At 38.5% G+C, this 24500-nt stretch overlaps 1 protein-coding gene across 12 annotated transcripts in view; it reads right to left on the bottom strand.

Moving 5' to 3' along the window:
- Window positions 1–24500, bottom strand: part of LOC139708761 (F-BAR domain only protein 2-like) — a 155712-nt gene that overhangs the window by 94805 nt on the left and 36407 nt on the right. For all 12 annotated transcript variants that reach the window (XM_071620696.1, XM_071620701.1, XM_071620702.1 and 9 more), the window contains exon 3: window positions 1089–1163. In XM_071620696.1, the coding sequence (XP_071476797.1) occupies window positions 1089–1163 (75 nt within the window). The remainder of the gene's footprint in view (window positions 1–1088; window positions 1164–24500) is intronic.

The raw sequence follows: 24500 nt of genomic DNA, 5'->3' as shown, positions 1-24500 counted from the left end.
AATCTCTTTGGCGGGAACGATCGACAATTGATGGTCGGCACAATTCGCCGAAGTGAAGATTTGTGGTTTACTCCCATCGTTGACTTATTTTCAGTTATCACAACCTTGAAAAAAAAAAACCTTTCTTTTCCTAAAAAAAAAAATTCTCTGCCCTGTTTACAAGAATTGTTGGCGGCTTTTACAAGTGCAGCAATAAATGACAGTGTGGGGGGGGGGGGGGGGAGGGAAGAGAATGCTGATGTTTGTGGCTGGAACAAAAGAAATCTAATCTATATACATATGATCTATATTTACTGTGTTATTTTACGAGAATAAAATTTCTTGCTTGCTCATTAAAGATTAATTTGATCATCTGGGTCAAACGGTTGTAGAAATGGAAGGACTGAAATGGAGGAATGACAGAGAGAAAAAGAATTTGTGCATCAACTAAGTAACATATTTATCCCTTATTGACTTAATGTAAATTATTATCATTCAGCAATCAACGCGAGCTTCAATTACCCAAAGAAGCCAACTGATAATTGGTGTAACACCACGACACGTGAGTTCATTTCCACTTGTTTTTATTCAAATAATTACATGATTAATTCCTATTTTTTCATAATTTGAACTTGTAAAATTAATGTTTGCACAAAGAGAAATCCATAATAGACATATTTCTCCCATGCAACATACTATGCAGAGAGATGACATTTTTTCACCTGTTTCTTCAGAGTTTAATGCATTTGTTGTTGTTTTAGTGAGTCATCTTGTTACAGTCAGAATTACACCTCCCCCTTTTAAACCATGTGACATAGGGCCGAGTCACAAAACAGATAATCAATGGGGGTCATGGCAAAGAGAACAAGCGTGCTGTTAATGAGTCTGATGCAAGCCTGCTTCGTGTCCATGCACACGACTCAGTCCCCTGCAATTCAGCCACCCCCCCCCCCTCCATCCCTAGAGTTTGCGGTGCACCCAATTTGCAAAGCACTCAAACTGACCAAACAAAAAGGGGACGGGGAGTATCTCTAATTGGGACATCACAGGCGAGATGCGGGGTCGCAGATCGGAGCTGCCGCTGTCGCCGCGGATCGCAAAACACTCACCCAAGCTGCGAGAAATTGCTGGTGGATTTGGCTAATTTGCTGACACTCTTGTGGTAACTGTCCTCAATCATGGCCCTGCAGATGGGTCAGAGATGACCACACAGAAGAAAAGAAGAAAAACAAAAGAAGTGGTCAGTGCCAATAGCTTGACTACGTCAATTCATTTGTCTGAGAGACAACTGAGTAAAATGTGTCAAACAAATAAATCTTTGACTGTCACTTCAAAAATACTCTTTCTCTCTCACTTAAAAATACTCTTTCTCTCTCACTCACACACACACACACACACACAAACAAACAGACACACTCACACACAACTGACCATACATGTAGTATGCATACAGCATTTTGCATACAAATTTCTTTCACATTCCGTCTGAAATATACACATAAGCATGATATAAACTGTATGTATCCCATACTCATATCCCATCTGGGCCCCGTTTTATCAAAAGATAAAATCAATTCTAAATTTCCTCAACACACAGGCTGCCATAGACTTATAGTTGAAATCAACTATATAATCAATTTTAACTCTTCATAAAACAGAGCTCCGGTATGCTTGGGAGTTGTTGCTATTGCTATTTTCTCATAATCTATTGCTATTTGTTGAATGCTTTCTTGGTTTTACTTATTCTGGGTTTTCCTGATATAATTTGTCTATTTTTTATAGTAAATATCAATTCAATTCAATTCAATTCAATTCAATTCAATTCAATTCAATTCAATTCAATTCAATTCAATTCACCTTATTGATCATCATAAAAATAGAAATACATACAGTGTCATCAAAGTAATAGCAATCATGATATTTGATGACAGATTTGCAGAACAGCTTTTGTTGAAGCAAAGTGCCCTATTTAGAAATAGTGAAAAGAGGAATGACGTAAAAGAGCTAAAATATAAACATGGGGAAATATATGAAGAGTTTGACCGCAAACACCGATAAACATCAGTATCAAAGCTTTTTTTTTCAAGAAAGGTTCTCTTTCAATGACTTTGCACTTGCTACATAACCGGAAATATTTTGAGGATATTATTAAAATTATCACTTATATTTCAATTACTTTCTTTAAATAATTATTCAACAGCTGTAATCTCAAATATCTCAAGCTGCTGAAAATGGATATAAATCAGGGTTTTTTTTTGCATCAAACTCGTCATCAAGTGTATAACCACTGTCATGGAAAACCTGTTTTTTCTCTATTTTAATAGAAATATGATTCACACAGTAAATATGGCGTCTGAGAGACATCAGCATCCTTTCCAGAGATCCAAATGATAACATAAAGCCCTCGTTCTCACCCCTACCTCGTCCCCCGTCACTAGCCACTTTCCCTAATGTTCACCCACTGCGCGCTGCCAGCGTTAAGGAGATTTCAAGCAAATCAAATATAACTTCAATTCTAATCCCATGCCACCCTCGCAAACGCATTCACCATTATGTCACATCCTGACATGTCTAGACGTACAATGCACATCACGCAACGCATCTCCGCTAAGGTGTGCTGCGAGTCGCACGCAGAGCTTGTCTCGCCTGAAATGCCGGAAATGCGCAAAATGCGATCCTTCTCAAATTTCACGCCCATCTGGTTTTTCTCTCCATCTCTCACTCGTTTCTTCACATTCAATGTATTTTGTTGATGTTGTTTCTTTTTGTTCAGGTGGAAATGGAACATGAATGCATCAAGTGGACACAAAAAGAGTGTCTTGTATTGCTTCTGCAGGCACAGCAGATGGAGGGATGGAACAACCTAAAGAAAGAGAGAAGAGAGAGAGAAGAGAGGGAGAGAAGGATAGAAACAGAAACAGAAAGAGAGACAGACAGACAGAAAAAGAAGGAGAATTTGGGAGAAACTTCCAACGACTGACAGAAATCTCCAGCCGTATGTGCTCCATGTAGCATGAAATTCAGTCTGTCTCTCATGGGGGATGCTTGCTGCATCTAATAATCCAAAGTCACATTTCTTTGATAGATAACGGGCACTGCACACCGGCGTCTCCACCACACCATGCACTGAAGTCCCTTCTTCGGCCACGGCAAAGGTAGATGTACTACATCAGCTATTAAAGACCCAGTAACATGAGGATACCGTGGAATAGGAAGGCCAGCCTGGCACTAATATACAGAAGGACATCGATTATCCGGCCATCGATTATCTTGATTCTCTGTTATCCGGACGTTGATTGGCTGATTTTTTTTGTTTGTTTCATGTATTTTCAGTGCCAAATCTCACTCAAAACAAACACACATTCATCCATTATCGCGCGAATACACGTCTGGACATATTCCAATCATCACAGCGAACTGTAAATTGAAAGTTAGTTCATGAGATGATGTCAAACTTAGAATGGCGCCGCGCTTGTCACTGGCACTGAGTACACAGCAGTAATTACAGTACAATGCAGCAGCAGTAGGCCTATTCGACAAGTCGCAATATTGATCTCATTGTCGGTCAATATCAATCAAACAAACAATACATGAAGGGATATTTTACTTGTATTTCATTTTATTGAGGTATGAAATATGACAATGCCATGCAGATAATCATAACATTAATGAATTGGCAACAACATTATCGTGTGTACCCCTAGCATGATATATGCTGGAAAGTGCAGTATTTGAGCATACATGTACTTATCTCTCTTTATAATACATGGCCAAATTAATTATCTAAATGCCTGCCGGTCCCGATGTGGCTGAATAATCGAGGTCCTACTGTATTCGAGAATCCCTGCAACAAATTGTCTACAGTATTATTACTGATCTCTACGTAAGTACACACAAAGCAGAAGAATCTCAAATGTAGTCGACTGTTACTGATAAGCGCATGCTTCGATGCACGCATTCGCTGACCCAGTGCTGTTCGTGGTTTTCGAATGTACCCCGGTGGGCAGTGAATGAATCGGGCTACCCATGAATTCCCTCGCTACCGGGCCTTTAACACTTTGATTTCTGAGAGACTGAGCAGTTCCACAACATATTTACACTTGAACTATCTGACAACAATTACAATACAAATATTTTGCTGCTGTTGTCAATTTGTTTCATCCATTCCTTCTTTGTTTCTCTCTCGCTCTCTCCCTAACTCTTTATTCCCTTTTCTTTTGAAGGGCAGTCGTTGGTTTGTTTTTGATTGAGGCCCATCTCTGAAGTCCATTATTGATGTTGGCTTACGAGGAGAGGGTGACAGTGATGAATGCAACATCAACTTCCTAGCAACCACAAAGCAGTTGCCTCTCAGTGTTGTTGTACACCCCTAGTCCCTCCTCCTCCCACCTCGAACCATCCTCTTATGCATAGAACTAGATGCTATCTCTTTTCATCATCATCTTTCCTGTTAATCACTCTTCCTCATCACAACACTTCATCTTCCTTACTCCTACTCCGCACTCCCATATTCCTGTGATACAAAACTGGTGGTACATTTTTTCCTTTTTGTTTAACCTTTAACCCGTTGAGGATGGGCCACTTTTGCTATAGAACACACATTTCCCATAGACACCTGCCCGAGTATACTCGGAGCTAGTCTTCAATGGGTTAACACGTCTGTTTTTAGTGTTGTTGTTGTTTTTTTGAGTGAGACCAAGTGTACTATCTGCTCCTTGGCATAAATGATACCGACAAGACTAGCCTACATCTGGGTACCGTTTCATGAAAGTTGTCAGCGCTGACAAGTTGTCAGTCTCTGACAATCACCATGGTCACAGTCAGTGACCAGAGCATCTCAGCCAATCAAAACCAAGGATTTTGCTGAAATTGTCAGAGACTGACAACTTGTCAGCACTGACTAAATTGATGAAACACCCCCTGGAGTTTTTTAATAGCTGCATTCATTTATCCCTTTGTGTGCTTTGAGTGTTGACTAGCAGAGAAAACTCCACATAGCATTGTACACACTGTCAAAAAAACTCTTTGAAAAGAAAACATAAGAGGTTGTAAGTACGGACCGGCCCTCTCAACAAAGAAGCAATGACCATTATTCGGTATCCTTTACACACGCTCACTTTTGAAATACGATCGCACATCTCATCTTCATTTGGCTGCACGATTTCTGTTATCTTTACGCCAGTTAATTTCTTTTGAGTGAGGACAGCGGAAACAAACCATTGGCTACCATTATTAACCTGTTGAGGACGAGTCCCGAGTATACTCGGAAAGGCGTCTGTGAGAAATGCGTGTTGCATCCTCAACGGGTTTAAACAAACTGCAATGGACTTTGGGTGTCCACAGAAGGAATTGTGTTTTGAGACGACTACACATTATGACTGACACATAACAAACACCCTGTTATTATCTTTATAAAGCAGGATGAGCTTAGGGAAATTCTAGGTTACGATAACAGCTAATATTTAGAAAGGGATAATATTTTCAGTCATACATCTAGCAACTGTTTGAAAACACTGCCAAACAGATATCCAGAGCTCTAGCTTTATGTTTCCTTTGACAACAAAAAGAGCAGGGAGCATATGCACTTCCTATTTCCAGAGACCAAGTTCGTTACGACTGAACGAGGATTGTCCTGCAAAATTACCAGCCTGGTGCCCCATTTTCGCTTCCTCCCTTCCGACCACTTATTCACACTTCTGGCATTTACAGTATATACACCCGGTCTTTTACATGTCAAATGTTTTTGCTTTTTTACAAACACTCTTAATTACAGGATGTGTGGAACCCTGAGTTTATTTCTTTGAACCTTTCCCCTCAATATACACTTCCTCTGGGATATATATACAAAATCCAGAATAAGTACACCAGCATCCAGGGTCATCGAGACAGCCAGGGAGATGTTGACCTGCTTTAGCCATGATTTCGATATGATAATACTAGCTAGTTAGATTCACATGTTGTTCCTAAACTTTAAGTTTAGGTGGAAAATTTAACTCTCAATGATTAGCTTGTAGTGTAGCACCTTGTGGATGCATTCAAAAATAAGCAATCTTAAAGTTTAGTCAATGATTAGAACCACAAGACATCTTATGGTTTACGCTCTCTCCACGAGCCACGGGGGGGGGGGGGGGGGGGGGGAAGGTCCCCACTAGTAGTTTCGCTAAGTGTGGACACAATAATCAACGAGCTTGTGAGTTAGCATGAACCTCGCTTCTCGTTCGCATTTTGTATGGGCGTGAGGTCATCTAGCAAAGACTCTGCACTTCCAGTGTAATCATTGAGTAGGATTTGCTCGTAAGTTGTAACCTAAAATTTACGTGCACGTGTGAACCTGCGCCGTGAATTCACATGTGGAGCTAATCACTGACAGTTAAGTTTTTGACCTAAACTTCAAGTTTGGCAACTGCGTGTGAACTTGACTATTGCAATCGGTGCTCCTCTGAAACTCCATCCTTCTAAAAAAACACTTGTGAGTAGATTTTGTGAGAACGCCGAGGTCATCAGCTAAAGGCAAGTACTGTAAAACATGATATATTCACAGCATGAAAATTTCGTGAATTGGAGCCGACGACCTTTCTTGTGGCATGAAATTTTTGAGAATTGCCACTGGCATCCTATGCATATTGTGTAGGCAAGAACTTTCGCGTGCATTTTAATTTCGCAAATGTTGCCGTTTGCAAAATTCGCGAAATTAAAATGCATGCGAACATTCCTCATTTTACAGTACATCATAAGGTCAAGCTGGCAAAGTTTCCAGGTCCACTTTTGGCAGGCAAATATCTCGATGTACTGGTTTCACCCAAAAAAAAAAAAATTCAAAAAGAAAAAACAGTAATTTTTGTGAAATGCTGTGTGAACTATACATTTTCAATTTTTCATGAGATATCTTGGAAATATACAATGTTCATATGTACAATGTTCCACAGCATACATTCGTTGCCATCGCTAGGTAAAATCAAAGACCCTAAATCAACAAGGTCAAATGTAAATTTGTGAGTGGCCCAATTTGAGGCGGCGCCTCCTGAATCTGTCGAGAGCACTTTCACTCGCTGCATCCCATTTTGGCTTTCTCCTGGGATCTCCACAGAACACACTATAAGTCTGGTGCTAAAATCCCATTAACACTTTAAACGTCTTGATAAATAAAGCAACATAGAGGAGCAGTTTTCGTCTAACGCAGCTGTCAACCTCTGTAGAGTAAAACATACTGATGCACATCAATTTATGGAAAAAAAAAAACTAACACAAAATGAAAACTGTGACAGCAGAAACTAATATGTAATTTCTGTTACAAGGATATCTAAGTTTCGTTTAAAAGAATGGTTGTAGATCTTGTGATACGAATGCAAAGTTGAATTTCAGAAGAAATACACTTTGCATCTCAAAACCACACTGATATTCTAGATGAAAAAAAAAATGCACTGATACTGATAACATATGACTAAATCTTGTTTGAGAAACATCGAGTTGGTTTGCGACTCGTTTGAGTCACAACATGAATCAAAATCTCCATTGATGCACCGATAATGGTAAAACATGATAGTTGGCAGCTTTATATACAGTCTCTCTATATCAAAAACTGTCATTGGGTTTTGTTTTTTCAGGAAAGGTGCATCTATTCACAAATATTGGCTAAATTTTCCTGATCAGTTTTTGATGATGCCCTAGCCCCTTGTGTTCACCTACTGTGCCATCAACTCTGCTGGTATCACTGGGCACCAATGATGCACAAGGTAAGAATGGGGGTTACATGTAGGCCTACATGTACGATGTAATAACCCCTTCCCACAGAGATTTTTTCTCATTGGTCACCCATCGGAAGCAATGATTGTTGCTTCTGGCCACCAACCAATGTGTATCCGATCGCAATCTGATGAATCCGACTTTGTTGGTTGACTACTAGGCCAGTGTCACATGTGTGGCACGTGATCTTCATCGGACGATCTTGCCTCATCGGATTACCACCCAACATGTCCAACACTGACCTGATAGTCAACCAACACAAGTCACATTCATCGGACTGTGATCCGGGACACTTCGGTGGGCGGCCGGAAGCAACAAACTTTGCTTTCGATGAGTGACCGATGAGAGGAAATCTCTGTGGAATAGGGGTATAACAGTTTGAAGTGATTTAAAAGTGCTCAGGAAAAACTGTGTATCACAAGCTGGCAACAGATTCATTACTGGCAGGAGGTAGAAATGATCCTTCCTCCAGACAAACAGAAAAACAGAAAGACAGACAGACAGACAGACAGACAGACAGACATTTGGAGGGCTGTCAAAATTCAGGTATCAAAATCAGAAAGCTACTTGACTGTGAATGTCAGATGCATCTGGATCTAGGTGATGAGTAATTTTCATATCAAGGAGCCTCTTTTTACATGCTGTTTACCACAGCAGGCACAAGTACAGCTGTAATTAATTTTCGAGGAAACCTGGCAGCTCTGCACTGTGTTATAAAATGAATGTTTTAATTCATCTGAATCCATCTTCATCCATAGCTGGAGGGAAACCATCTGTGGCGAGTCGTGAAATAGGCGGCTGACAAAACTCATATGAAATGTCCGTCGATGATAAAATCACATGGAATTAGAGATAAACAAAGACACAAGTGACATTTGCAGACCCATGGATATCAAGACTGTATGCTATATTAATGTTGATATAACAATGCTAACTACCAGCCGTGGGTTCCAAGAAGTTTCTATTTCAAGCGAATCCCTCTGGCCCCGGTGTAAGTACTCCCAGCTGTATGATGGGACATCTGAAGATACGCTGCAATGCAGTTATTACGATGAGCAACAGGCTTGTATCATACGATGCCGATGATCATGATTGGAAACTGTCGAATTCGGTTTAGTTTCTAGTCTGCCCGAGATGGAAAAACTTTCAAGACAGGAGTCTGAATAGAAGAAAAGAAAAGAAAAGGGGCAGAGGACTGACGCAACCAGAGAATGCAATGGACGTCAGCCAACTCTGATCGATGACGGCCCGATTAATGAAGTCTGCTCGCTCTTTCCTTCCCCCTGCCTCAGCAGTCCTTATGTGTGTGTGTGTGTGTGTGTGTACTCTTTAAAAAAAACCACAAAGTACATCCATACCGCAGAAAACAAAAGAAAAGAAAAAGACAATTGACTCTGCTGTGTACGATTTCGTGATTTCTTGCTCTCAAGACTGATTCCACTTCACAGCGATATTTAAATCTTCAGAGACTTTTCAATGCAACGTTTAAGGACCCCATAACCATTCTTGAGTAAATACAAACAAGAACAAAAATGTTTAAAGGGATGAAGAAAATATTCAGCAAACAAACCAAGAAGATAGCCTACCAACTCTGAAAAATTCTGCAGAGTCCCAAACTCCTGACTCCCTGCTCCTGTTTTGAGTATACTCCATCTCTGAACATTCAACAAGAATTTTGGGCACAGAGTTTGGTGGAACCAAAATTATTCCCATATATATTTTCATAGTAAAACACAGCAGACCATCCTGCACATTTCAGCTCACTGCTGATCACTACAGCACTGCAGAGCCCCAGAGTTGCTCCATTCAAAATTTATGTCCAATTAGGGCATGTACATTGTATACGTAATTTGTCGGTAACTGATATGCCATACATAATGTACACAGAGCGGCACTATGAGTGCCTATGGTTCAGGACCCCAAAATTCATAATCAACAGCAGATTATGTCTACACAAATGAAAGAAAAGAACTGATTCTCTACATATTTTTTTTTCTCACACAAGAAACTCCCCACCCCAACCACATCCATTTCACATACACAATCTCCTATACGTAAACAAGTGAATCCTATGACTGAATGTCCCGGACCTGTTCACACATAACAGCAACTACTCCTTTTGTAGTATCTGCAGAACGGGTTCTCAATTGTTGTGGTAGATGACAGTATGCATCCTTTAAAGTGCTATTATGTTGTTGAAACTAATAATGATTTTTATGGCATAGTTTCTAATTGCATGTATCAATGAGAAAATAGTAAGGTGGGAATATCATCATATAATTCAATTTGCATATTATATGCTTTTTACAAATATCACTCTTTTGTGAAAATTCTATTAAACTCTCAAATTCCATAACTTTCCTATTTCTTGACCAATAAAATGGAAACTTTCATTGCTCGTTTCAATTTTAATACTCCTTTCTTTCATCAACATCAACTTGAAACTGGGGGTGGATTTTATTTCAGTATGTCTCCTACAAGTACATACTACATTGTACATCTGGCATCACTGGCATAGTTCATGGCCTGGGTGGCATTCTTTTCTCTGACTTAGGTAAATATACAAGGCTTGGCCAACTCTGATCAGTTGGACTAGAATGTAAAAATATAACGACCCAGAGACCCATATGCTAGCATTCAATAAGGCTAATTTCTCCATTCTAACAACGAACGAATAGACACACGTATGCAACACATGGGGACGGCAATGCATGGGCTACGGATGTCCACTTTGAATTAAAAACACACACAAACACACATCGTTTCGAACTGACAAAGCACAACACATTTACACTGCACGGTTCTTTGATATTAAATACAGACAACCGATGCAGCAGTCTACACTTAATTACTCCCGCGAGGTTAGTATACAGCCCTCAATCCCACTGAGATGGGGTTGTAAATTCATCGTGGCGAACTGTTGACGCTGGGTGCAGAAATTACTGTACACGGCCTTTAGAGTGATGGCAATTAATAAAGACAGACAAAAGCTGTCCCAGTCATCGCATATTGGGGAATTGACTCTGCAATGGCAAGCTCATGTTGATGACTACTCGCTACAGTGGTACACTGGGCAACGTACATAATTTTAATGCAATGACATTCTAATACCACATGTTACTATTAAAATGTCTACACCTTACTTATTTCAGGGTGATGACAAGGGGTATTAGCTACATTTTGGCATCCTGCTGCATTTTGTGCATTCAACGTCTGTTTTGTCATTTAATAGAATGTCTGTACATCTGTCTGTCTGTCAGTATGAATATTGCACTGTACTATACTTAGATAAGTACTACCTATAAAAGTGTAGGCACCTATGCACAATGCTCTATCTGTGGTTTGTTGCAGAGCAATCATGTCTCGAGGAGCACGTACCTACAAGTGTATGTGTACTTTGACTGGGTGACTGTGTGATTTATACATCTCGCGTGATGTACGTGTATGTGGTTGTTCTTTTGTTTATGTTTTTATTAAAATAATGGCAGAGTCAATAAATCATCTCAATAACAGTACACATTTGTCTTTACAGCATGTCTAATAAACAAAACAAGAATAATAACAAACAAGTACCCGTACTGTCACTGTGAATTAACACACACACACATAAATGTAGTATTGTACACACATACATTGTCATTGCATATCATAAAATATGTAGGGCCAACATGGATCAACTTTAGTTTCTTTGAAGCCATACATCTATGATTAAGAAAAAAACAGAAATCATTATCAGGCTTTTTAAGAAGACATCTCTCTATTAAATTTGAGATTCATGAAACAGCCTAAAACCTTCAGAGTAACGTGTGCGCATATTTCTGGAGCACCTGAAATCAAGACTACAGGTTGGTAGGACATGCTGCAAGTTCTCTACTACGAGTATGTCGTTCTCTGCCGTTTTACCTTGTCAACTCCCAGTGCACGTGTGTCTGGTGACTCACAGTGTTACTCATGGAAATTTCATGCAAGGATGATTGTTTTCTGGCATTGCGATAAAAAAAAAAAAGAAGATTACTTTCTCAGAGATGCCCATGAATGTTGCACAGGAGAGCATATCAAGGAACCATGAACCGGTTAGTCCATTTGGGGTCATTATGATAATATAGTGATGGACAGAGTGTACAGCACAACATACATTGCAGCATTTACTACACAAGTCTGGCTAGAATTAGCAATGCCCTGATGTGTCAACACAGCAATGAATACTTCATAAAATACTGCATATCTATATGCAAACTGTGGAAGCTCTGCTGTTGATTTGGTTGATTTAAAGGGAATATGTGGGTACAGTGAATGCAGAATGTGAGTAGAGATGGTGTCAGTGATATTTTAAAAAAAAAACAACAACAACCTAATGAGCCACTATGAAGTTAAGCATTTTCAGAGTCTTGGTTATTACTGCCTCCGGCGACACTTCGTGGTGGAGGCATAAAAACTGTGTATCCTCACTGCAAGATAAGAAGGCAGTAAGAATATGTGATGTCATAGTAGGGACTCAATTTAGAGAGATTATCTATGAAGAGAGTATTCCACATGTTTTCTTTTTTTTTTCTAGCATAATGGAAGATCACATGACATATAGTGTATAGTTGTATCTCTTTCAGAAAGCAGGAGAAATGATATTACCTTTAACACACATTGAATATAAGTCAGTAAACAATTAGAGGGAATGTGCTTTTCACACACACACACACACATACACATATGCACACACACACAAATGATATGTTGAATATGGAATTCTCTTTATCTCTTCCACTTTGGACTGTACATTTGTAACTGCTAGGTTGGTTGATACCAAGGATGCGATGAGATAGGGCTTCAGTTATAAAGCTACGATTCATGACACAAAAAGGGATCGATGTGACTCCAATTCAGGCCTTTAACGCACACACACAACACGCCCACTACCTACTCTAGGGTAGCTTGCAGAGGACTGCATTCACTGTGTAGCTCCTAGAAACTCTACTATATCTAGTACACTACAACGACGATGCTTCGCTCCCTTTTATGAAGTGTACAGGTTTGATACACCGTAAGAGGCACACTTCACGTACATGAAGGCTCACCTTGAATATTCATGTCTCATTTGTTCTTCCCAATTACATTGTACCCTGCAGTCTGTGAGCATGCACAAGACTACTAGTAGTATACTCTGTATGTTCATCCTCTTTATCTTTCTCTTCCTTAACCTACATGTACCTACTTACCTTACAAATCTATCTATAGGATCTAGCTACCTTTAACCTACCTACTTACCTTACGAATCTATCTATCTAGCTACATTGTACCTTTTAACCTTATTACCTTGAGAAATTTATATTTTTCTGCTTCAGTCTATCAACCTACACATACAAGGCTAGGTATTTGTATGCATCCATTTTAAATTTGTCCATCTGTACAGATATCTCTAATAGATACATATCTTTCCATTTCTGTGTCTACTGCATACTTTATCTGTTACAATGTTTATAGTCTGTGCATATATGTATGAATGCATAGACATGATATACACGGGCTGTATATAATGTAAACATACAATGGATAGTGTATCTACCTGCCTGCAACATATCTCTCTCACACACATGCATACACCCACACAATATCCTACGCTTTTAGATTGCCTTCATCTTAAAGTTTTCTGAGGCAAAAATCAGGATCTTACATGCGTAGATTTATGAGACATTTTCAGGTGATAGATAAACGCAACCATGTTTTCAAATGAATTTAGAAACGCCGATTTGAAATGCCATTCAAAGGACGATTTAAATGTGTTTGAGATTACAATCGTCTTTCTGCCAGTAGATAAATACAATGTCTTTTTGAAAGGCAGTTACATCTTTGAGCTGCCAAGGTCAATTTCAAACTGTTTCCAGTTGCAGAAAAAGGCGTGTGCCATTTGTGTTTTCTACCCGTTAGTTGTGTGCGAATGATGAAGGCATGTTTGGTGGTATGCAGTTGAACTCTACTTCCAAGGTCGAGCGGCGCAAAGCAGCTGCGCAGTGACATCACTCAAATCGCGATCATGATGGTTAGATAAATTATGCAGCACCCCCGAGAATAGCATTTCAAATCATGTTCGTAAACGCCATTTGACCCCACTCTCTTGAGGTAGATAAACACAGCCTTAATTTGTACTTTGGTCAGAAATATGATCTAAAAACTTGACATCTAATATCTGTACCATGCAATACAGACCTACCCCTCTATCTCTCTGTATACACATCATAAAAATCATTTCTTTTATATGTTGCATACAATATGAAGGGTTTGTTTGCAAAAACCGATAAGTCCATTTTTGAAGATTTTTAAGTACGATCTCTGTCATAAAGTACAAAATAATATCTTTTAAATGATATATTGGTCACTACATAAAAAGGTATATTTTATAAGTTATGGTCAAAAGAAGCAAAAATTTTCTTATTATTCTCTTTATTTTTCTTGACCTTTAATCGCAAATATCTCCATTTGGCAAATATGGACTTGTCGGTTTTTGGAAACAAACTCTTCATATTTTCCTCCTCCCCCTCTCCTATTTTTTCATTCCATTTCAAAAGACACACATCATCAGCTGACAGTCCAAAGGTTTAGTCTCTGTATTCCAGTCCCAACATTTCATCCTTATCCAACTATAGATATTTTGATTGTGAATAAAGTTATTGGATACTAGATCTGTAAATATTTAGCAGGGCATAAAGGCATGTTACAGACAATTTTATGAGATCAAAATCCAAGAACAATTTAGCACCTACAGTATGTAACCAACAAACAGTCTCTTTAAAGTCATCTGCAGTGCTGGTGTATTGAATTGGATGATGTTGAAGTACTGTAGTACATGCCAAACATTTCGCAAGGTTTATATTTTTGCAAATTTCACGAGTCAGGTGCTATTCTGGAATTTAAAAACACACAAAAATATTTACTCTGATCCAGACATGAATGTTATGTGCATGCATACAATGTACATTTCTCCATTCAATGTATTCCACAATCTTGACTGTAACCACTCACAAAATTGTCGGGAAGTCCCAATTCATGAAAAATTGGACTCGCTAGATATATGGCGTATAAACAGTTATTCTTTTTATATTTTTCAAGGCTTTCAAGAGATAAGGAGGTAGGTACATGCATACCATCATTTTTAAAGTATTCATATTAGTGCAAATATTATGTTCTTGATGTGCTGTGCTCATGCGTTGATGGCCCTCTATATGGTAGCATTATACAGAGCTAAAAAGAACGTCGGGCCCTAAATCTTGCAGGCTACCCTACTAGTAGGCCTCAATAATCACTTTTTTTTTTAATTGTAAGTGGGTCCAAATCTCTAGATCTGTATTATAATCCATATCTTAAGATTTATGCTCAAGGTTAAAACCAGTATGCTGATATACACGTACCTCATGGCAGCCTCTACTTTGTTGAAAGAAGAACAAGAAAGAAGGAGGTAATATGCTAAAGCTGTCTGAAAAGAAAGACTAACATCCAAAGCACCTTATACATCACCAGTTCACGGGGCATGGTCGTCAGACAGACAAGAAACACCGCACTGCGCCCTCTGAATGCATTTAAAACCCCGCTTGACTGCCATTCAGATCACTCACAGGTTGTTTTCTCCCGTTTCCTAAGTAGACAAGAAGCTACTTTTATCCTTTTTCTTTTTTCCCTAACCCAACTACAACTATTCCTCATGCATGCATCGCATGCTAGTACCTTCCTTTCAATGTTGTTGTTGTTGTTGTTTTTTCCTTAAGTAACTGTCTCACCAATGTGTTTGTGCATGCACTGCCTCACCAGGAGAAATTTTGCAAAACAACATTCTGCTTTCCATCGATACACCGTGCAAGGCATGCACATACAATGTATCACATCAGGGCTGATATTGCAGTCTGTGAGAGAAAATGGAGCCACTCTGACTCTGAGCAGGTTTCTTTGCAATAGCCTAAATTTTGTTCCCTTGCTCCTAGAACTCCCTCCAAGAAATTCAATTCAGATTTCTCATATCTGGTACAAGATGGCTTCACCTCCACAGATAACCGAGTGGACTGATAGACTGTAATCCCATCCATTTTGGTTTTGAGACATTGATAAAATCATCTTTGCATTTGTACATGGGGACGAGATGCTAAATGTGAAGACACAGCCTTTGCCCACCATTTCCTACACGGTGCATATCCAATCCTCTCTTGTAACGCATTTCTCCTCTCAGGGGATGAAAACATCCTTTTTCTTTGTTCTTTGAAGCGGGAACCACCCATCATAAAATCATGGTTATAAATATCAAACAAGAATGAAAGAAAATACGCCCACTTGCATCATAACTGTTTCAGGTATTGAAGAAGGCACATACACAAGCTTTCACCTCCTGTATCAATTAACAGTCTTACATCCTCTTTTTAAAGATCAGGTGTCCATCAGGATCTACAAAATGCTCCACAACACTGATGTAGGCCTATTACAGGAACCAAACCACAGCTCAAGTAGTAAAGCATTAATGCAGTGGGCACGTTCACACACATGGAGTGAGGTTTAGACTGGACTTTTAACATGCGAGCATTTTCAAATGTGGTGAGAAAAGGCATAAAAGCGAAAGCGCTTTCTTCAGTCCGAACACCACTTGACAGACTCTGCATTGTAAACTTTCTGCTCTCAAGGAGTATTAAAGCTAGCTGGCTGCCATGAGAGATAATGTTCATTAGCATCTGCATCTGATACTTTGCAACTGCGCACACTTGTTAGCACCATCATGTGCTGTGTTGACATAGGCTGGGGAAAAAAAATCAGTGTCCCATGTAAACGTGACTTTACTCCACACACTCTGTACTGGGGGGGGGGGGGGGGGGGTCATGGTTGAATACATAATTTGTGAACAATTATGTAGGCCTACACTTAATCCATTGCATTTTCAATTTTGTATTTCCCTCCAGACTGTCATATTACAATTCAGTTTTCTCATCTATGTCTACATGCAATCTGTTACTGTTTAAAAATGTGTAGGGCCTACACCTTGGACCTAACCTCATTTCTCAGCATACCTGTACCAGTGTGAACAGGCCTTTTATATTCTAAAGCATGATACGTGATTGGCAATGTCAACTCCATTTTCCTGCCAACATAAATAAGAGATGCCATCATATTTTGTATCAAAGCTCCACTCTGACCTACATGTAGCACCAGCTAGGAATTTCACCTTGTAAGTTGTAGCCAAGGACTGGGGACCCACTTCACAAATTATATGGCATGTTTATTCCTGATGAAATGGAGGGATCAAAGGTCTGGGACAATTTTATACAGCCCTGGCTGAATTTTGCCAGCGCTATGCTTTTAAGAGCAATCTTGTGACATAAAACTAATACCCCTTTCAGTAACTCATGCATTTCTGGCCAGCTCCTGGCCCGAGCTAATTTGGCCCGTGGCAAGCAGTAAAAATTGCGTTCAGTAACTACAGCAGAGCCGCGCTACTTTTACGATGACCCATTCACGAACTCAGCCACGTAAGGGATAACTGCCATGGTAACTGAACACGTCATGGACAGAGCGGAAGTGCATTTTTGCGCGATATTTGATGTGCATGCCGCGTGCTTATGAGCTGAGCACCGTAAGCTGTGACCTTTGACCGTGAAAGGAATTTTGGCCCGCGCCTGGCGCTGCTATCGTTCATAAACTCTTCGATCAGCGCCAGGCCCATGCCTGGTGCTAGCTGCAACAGCGCCAAAATAGCCCGCTCCTGGCCTGCTCCTGGCGCGGGCCACTTTGGCCCGACCCATTCATCAACTCAAAATGTTACGACTTTATAGCTCGGGCCTGGCGCTAGCCAGGGGAGTTACTGAAAGGGGTATAAGCTCTCTAAAGTAAGGCATGTCAATGTTATGTATACTTGGTAACAAATTATTTCATGTATGAATATTTGATACTGCATCACAGAATTTTTTTCTTAGCAAAGATCACATTCCAAAGCACATTAACAACATAATCACAATATTCAAGTACAGAATATGTATGAGTAGGTGGGAAGAAATAGGTTCAAAAATCATAAACTGTATGGTTTTAAATTTGTGCAATAATCATACTTCTTTTCAAAGGAAGGGGCTCAGGAAAGGGTGAAGGGGGAGAGAAGAAGGAAAGGAGGAATGTTGGGATTGAGACCTAATACTGTCTGAATATGGAATTCTCTAAAATTCATAACATTACAAAGGAATTAATTTGCATTTTCAAATATTCCATGTCTTTCACATTCTTGCAATAGAGCCAAAGCATGCCTTCACATTTTTCATTAGTATGAAATGTTTTCACAGGGAATAATTTTCCAGGTATCGCATCGCAATTTGCTATGCACTTTTACACCACTGCTACACAAACTATCTTTTGTGTAGCAGTTTTCTTCCATAGAAGTGTACAGGATACCATGTGAAATATTGTTCATCAGCTGAAATTGCTAATCAAATTTGAGTTGGAAAATTATTCCCTGTTTCATCTTCAAGGTACATGTACAACCACTGGACAATTCCCCAGAAATTGAAGGGAACGGAAGAAAACAGATCTATACAAATCGTAATACAATAGAGGTACACGTTATATGCAAAACTTGTCACATACTGAAATGTCACTACACAATGCCACTTTCATCACGCCACTTCCAAATGCCAACTTCAAGTCAAATTGCACAAAAACTGAGTGAGGTAACAAACTACAGAAAATGGCATACTGTACCCATGAGCATCATAGTAATACCATTCAAAAAAACAAAGAAGACAAAAGATGTGTGTGTGTGTGTGTGTATGTATTTGTGTGTGTAAGTGTGTGTGTGTATGTGTGTGTGCATGTGCTGTGAACTAATGTACCTTTCTTCTCACTCTGCTAACTTGGTTCTATAAATTTGTGTCATTAAAAAAAAAAAAATTATCTCACACCAAATATAACAAAGTGCATAAACTGTCATTCAATATTTCATCACTTCACAGGGTTCTCATATCACTGCTTTCATTTCGCAAGGACAAATACTGGTGAATAAGTTGAAGGGGTCGGTGCAATATAGCGCTAACACACAATTTGGTCAAAATTGAGTTACATGCATTTTCATAATCCTTATCCCTCACTGTAACCTCTGTGAAAATATCATATTTGAATTCAACCAATAAGATGGTAAAAAATGCATGCATTCATGTTTTATTAATGTACAATGTATGGACTTTCCAAAGATTCAACAGCGATTATCTCAAAATGACTATTGTGTGGGTTAGCACTATATTGCACCGACCCCTTCAGTTCTACAATTACATTACACCTTTATAAACCTTGCCATTTTGTGACTTGGAAGCCAGAATGTTAACTGACCATGGTGATGGATACACCACAGTGATTTGTTGGCATCATTCTGATTGGCAAAATAACACAGTACAGTGGACTCCCGTTATATTAAAGGACAAGTTCACCTTCATAAACATAAGGATTGAGAAAATGCAACAATATTAGTAGAACACATCAGTGAAAGTTTGAGGAAAATTGGACAATCGATGCAAAAGTTATGAATTTTTTAAATTTTTGTGTTGGAACCGCTGGATGAGGAGACTACTACAGCTTGTGAGTCATATGCGTACAACAGTATAAAGAAAATATAAAAGAAAATTCAACATATTTTCACTTTCTTCGCATAATAAAAAAATAGCAATTGACTTGCCTCTTTCTAAAGGCAGGGGGAATAATATTACCCATAACATTTATCGGTAACGAGTCAGGGGAATGTGTACTTTTTTCAAAAGACGGAATTTTGTGAAATTCTCTTTATATTTTCCTTATATTGTTGTACGCATGTGACATCTAAGTTATTCATACACTGCAGTAGTCTTCTCATCCAGCGGGTACTGCACAAAAACTTCAAAAATTCATAACTTTTGAACGGATTGTCTGATTTTCCTCAAACTTTCAATGATGTGTTTTACTAATATTGCCACATTCTCTCAATCCTTATGTTTATGAAGGTGAACTTGTCCTTTAAACGAAATCCTCGGGACTGGCAGTTTTCTTTCGTTACATCGAAATTTCATTATAACCCAACAAATAAACAATAGAAATACGTAGAGCCGATAATGCTGTGGCCTGAATTTTTATTTTGTCATAACCGGAAATTCGTTATAACCGTGTTATAACAGTGTTAATTTTAACGGGAGTGCACCATACAAAGGATACTAACGTACAGCTGGTACTGCTGATTGTTCACAAAATATGACAATATTTCTGGCCCGAAAAAACACTTGTCCAAGGTAAGCACTGTACATACATGTACGCGTATCTCCTACGTTGAGAAGACAAAGAATTCTGTATAATGTATGGTCACGTGAGGAAAAACACCACTGTTATTCATGACGTGATTCACACTCAAATATCACATGCGTAATTTGCACAAAGTTTGAATTACCACCCTAAATACCACTGCATTTTGCACTGTATTTCATGAGGCACTTGCGTTCACATTACAAATACCAAACGAAATACTATGGTATTTCAAATACGGTGGTATTTACTGTAAGTGTAAACGACCCTCCAATGTATAGGCCTACACATTGTACATAATTATTGTGTAGTTGTACATACTGTATACAGTATCATGACTCCCTTCCTACAGTACAAGAATGAAGATGTCCTCAAAATACGGTAAACACTGCTGTCACTGATCCGCAAACACAAACGCACGTTTACAGACGCTTCAGTCAACATCCATCTGTTGACTGTGCGAGGCTCCAGTATAAAGTGCACAGACTTTTGGCTTTCCTTTTACGATTCTATCTTGGCGCATTGCTGAGTAGTGGGAAGTATGCAACAGTATAAGATGGGAGGAGGGCTTCAATGTACAGACAAGCTTGATCGTGTTGCCTGTTTGATAACAGTGGGGATAAACCATGAAATATCACAATGGATGAGAACAAATTACTGATGATTACCAATTTTCCAGATCATCTATCAATGCTAAGAGTCATCATCTTCAATAAATTCCATGAACATAAAGCCAAGCTACATTTCTTTATAAATCTTTCTCCTAACCTTTTTAATAACATTTAACAAAAGAATCAGGTCCATTTGATATTCTATTATCATATCTTTAGGTCATTCCTTTCAAAAATGCTTCGCATTAAAGTTGTCATAATCATAGAAAGGCACGCGATGCAGTGCTCTACAATTGTAGGTTCAATTGTATCAAGTCGGTAATAACAGCACATTTTACCCCAATAAACCAGAGTACCCATTACATTGGTTAACGATCGCCCCGACACTGTACAGGCACGCTAACGTGTAAACATTGAACTGCACGTTACTTGAATATTATGAGATCATTCTGAAGTGCACAATTTTCACACAACAATAATGTACTCTTAAATGAATCCCACAAGGATTGGAACAATCATCACCCAGCATTCCCACTGATTCCCACTGATCAGTTACTAGCCATCCCCTTTAAGGAGAAAAAAAAAAAATTCAAACCAAGTTGGAATGGTTTTTGTGATGCATATCACGAGAGTTAATGATTTTCTCGTGTCCACACACAAAAATCAAACGTTTTTGAATCCCCTTCGGGCCTTGCAACCAAATTATTTTTTAAAAACTGTTAATTGTGTGTGTGTGTGTGTGTGTGTGTGTGAGTGTGTGTGAATGGGAACAACTGAGACGGCTGTCAATGCTTACCAATAATTGACAGACTGGAGGTGGGTACGGTATCCCTACCACCTTTATGACTGTCCCCAATGGCCCTCTTTCACTGTCGTCATTCTACAAGAGGCCAGAAGTTCCACAATATATCAGGTGCATTGATAATGTATTTTTGTTTGATTCTGCATGCAAGATTCTGCTAGTCTCCTGCCAGAGACAGTCCTGAATTCTAGCTGACCCCTTCCGAAACACGCCCCTTTGTAATACAGGTCAAAAGTCACCTATGGCCCTGTTTACACAGTGCCAATGAGAGCCTAGTGGTTCACTCTGTTTACAAACTACGTTTGAACCATGAAAATATCAACACACTAATTTATAAAAACACCAGATAAAAACAACACCATGAAAAAATATCATTTAAAAAATATATAAAAAATCAAGCTATTCCTGAGCTGAATCACGTGCAACTAGTACTGTAGGTCCAGCACACCATGTGGGCCATATTAAGATAGTGATATCTCGGGCATAACAACGCATAATTTGTAAACAGTATTTTGAATGCAGATCACACTGCCTGTTTATGTACAGATAAATCACAGAGTGAAAACAATTAGTACTAGTATTGTTGCTTAAATATCTTTATAATACATGTACTCAGTCTTATATAAATGGCATGGTGAAGAAACAATTATGAGATCCTTACAACCACAAAATCAACAACATGTGAAAATGTCTCAGGTGGCAATTTGCAAAAATTTCCACGCATACATAACATGAAAATTTCAGTTCATGGAACAGTACATCTATGGGGATTTCAGAATCTGGTCGAAAGAGGTTAATCATGGGTAACTGGAACAAGGCCAATCCCACAGTTTGGCATCCACACAAAAATCATTCCTATGTGAATAATACTCAGCACACAATTAACCAGTTTGTAGTTGATAGTTGATGGAAAAACATATTCTACAAATTGTAGCCTTAGTTTCAGACTTTGCATAATTTACAATCTCCCATTTACAAAATACTCTTCAATGGAAATTCTGGACCATTTAAAACTTAGTTTGATATTAAAAGAAGGTGTAAAGTATTTTAAGTACAACAGTGAAAATTTGATCAAAACTGAATAGATATGACATGTACAACAGTATTAAGAAAGTTTGAATTGTAAAGTCTTGATAATTTTTATAAAACATTTAAAAAAAAACATTTTTTTTGAACAGTCAGTATCAATATGCAAATAAGATGAGTAGGTGATGTCATCGCGTCACAACTTGCCAAATACATCGAAGCTCGTACACAAAATCTTGACTATACCTCTTTTTTTTCTCTCTCTCTCTCTCTCTTTTTTTTTTTTTTTTTTTTTTTTTGGTTCATTTTTAATGCAATGCAAAACCCCAGTCTCAAATCCTAATATATTTAACTGATCATTATTTTCAAGTTATCCAGCCAGGAATAACATCATGTTTTATCATTTTGTGTGTGTGTGTGTGTGTGTATGTGTGTATGTGTGTGTAATAAATTAATAATGGAAAATTTTCAGATGATGACATCATCACCTCACTCATTTGCATACTGACATCAAATGTTAGGGACCTGTTTTGCGAAAAAATGTGTAAACTTAACAATTTCCAACTTCAAAAAAACTTCTATCTGAATTTGATCAATTTCATAGTGTTGTGCTTTATATAAAATTACATCTTTTCAGACACACTTTAGACTGGTCCGGAATTCATTTTTAATGATATTGGGGTTCTCAAAGAATATCTCTGAGGTTTGCTCTGAAAGGGGTATTTAGGTACAATCTGACAGAAGAGTTACTTGGGTAGCATGAGTGATCATTGCCTCATCTAATATCCATAGTATACCTGATTAGGACTCTATCTAAGACAGTAAAGATAATTCACAAACTTGTGTTTAACCATACTATTTTCATTTGTCCGCCTTTGCTGGAATGTTTGATTTTCTGTTTGTTTCACTTTGAGTCTACTACAAAAGTCAACTTGATCATTTAAAAAAAAAAAAGTTTCCCTGGTTCCAACAAACAAAAAACAAAAAACAGTGTCCCTGCATCCTTAGATTCAACAACTCACATGCAAACTGAGAACCGCAGAGCATAAAGCAACATATCTCAACTTCTATTTTTTCCTCTTTGTTTCTTTAAAAACATTTAAAATGTTTTCACATTGCAGCTCCATGTCTCCTTTGGAAAAGAGAAAAAAAGAAAAATCTCCTTGACGGCAGACGTCATACGATTTTGCAAACCTGCACTATTTGGATGTCACTGTGAAGGGATCCGCCGATGAGATTTGACTCGATGTGGGGCACGAGTACTTCAGGGAGCCAGAGAAGGATGCCACTGAATCGTTCGAAGAAAATGCCTTTTTTATGACGTAGGATACAGCTCTCTTCAAAACCACACAATAAAATGGGGATCTGGACACATCTTGAGAGTCGCATTTATCATAAATATACTCAGATGGAGACTGACGTGGGGATGTGTAGATATATCAAAAATGATGCGTCAAAGTGGATGTTATTGGAATGTGATAAAAACTGTTCATTTCAATCTGTATCCTTGTGAAGAGATATCTATTGATACTTGGCAAGTTTGAAGGGCACAGAGTGGAATGTTGTGAGTTAAAGGGAAAGTTTTGGTTGATATGGTGGTTTCAGATTTTAGCTTTTTTACAAGATTATTAGAAACCACTTCTGAAGTACTAAAGATCATACAATTCTATTAAAGAGGAATTCATAATTTGATGAAAATTAGTTTTGAAATGGCTGAGATATATCCACCACAAAGATGTCCTAATAAAAGGTGGGACCCACTTTTTTTAAGGATCTCTTTGTTTTACTTAGTTGGTTTTTTTTTGATATCTCAGCCATTTCAAAATGATTTTCATCAAATAAACTTAGAATACCTCTTAGAATTGTCTGCTCTTTCTTATTTTATAAGAGATTTCTCATTTTTATCTCACAAAAAGCTGGAAACCTGCATCCCCATCTCAACCAAAACTGATCAATCCCTTACAATAGAATGAAGACAGAGCAGAAATCTGCACATGCTGGACTAGGAAGGGTTCTCCTGGAAGGGTTAGTAGGGAGTTTTCGCAAGCGCGACACGGCCAGGAGTTGAGTGT

The sequence above is a fragment of the Diadema antillarum genome, unplaced genomic scaffold (genome assembly GCF_040938485.1).
Source record: "Diadema antillarum isolate AM-2024a unplaced genomic scaffold, OU_Dant_1.0 seq00001371_RagTag, whole genome shotgun sequence".
NCBI classification, from domain to species: domain Eukaryota; kingdom Metazoa; phylum Echinodermata; class Echinoidea; order Diadematoida; family Diadematidae; genus Diadema; species Diadema antillarum.
The sequence above is the reverse complement of the archived record's forward strand: the minus strand, read 5'-3'. Positions and strand labels throughout refer to the sequence as shown.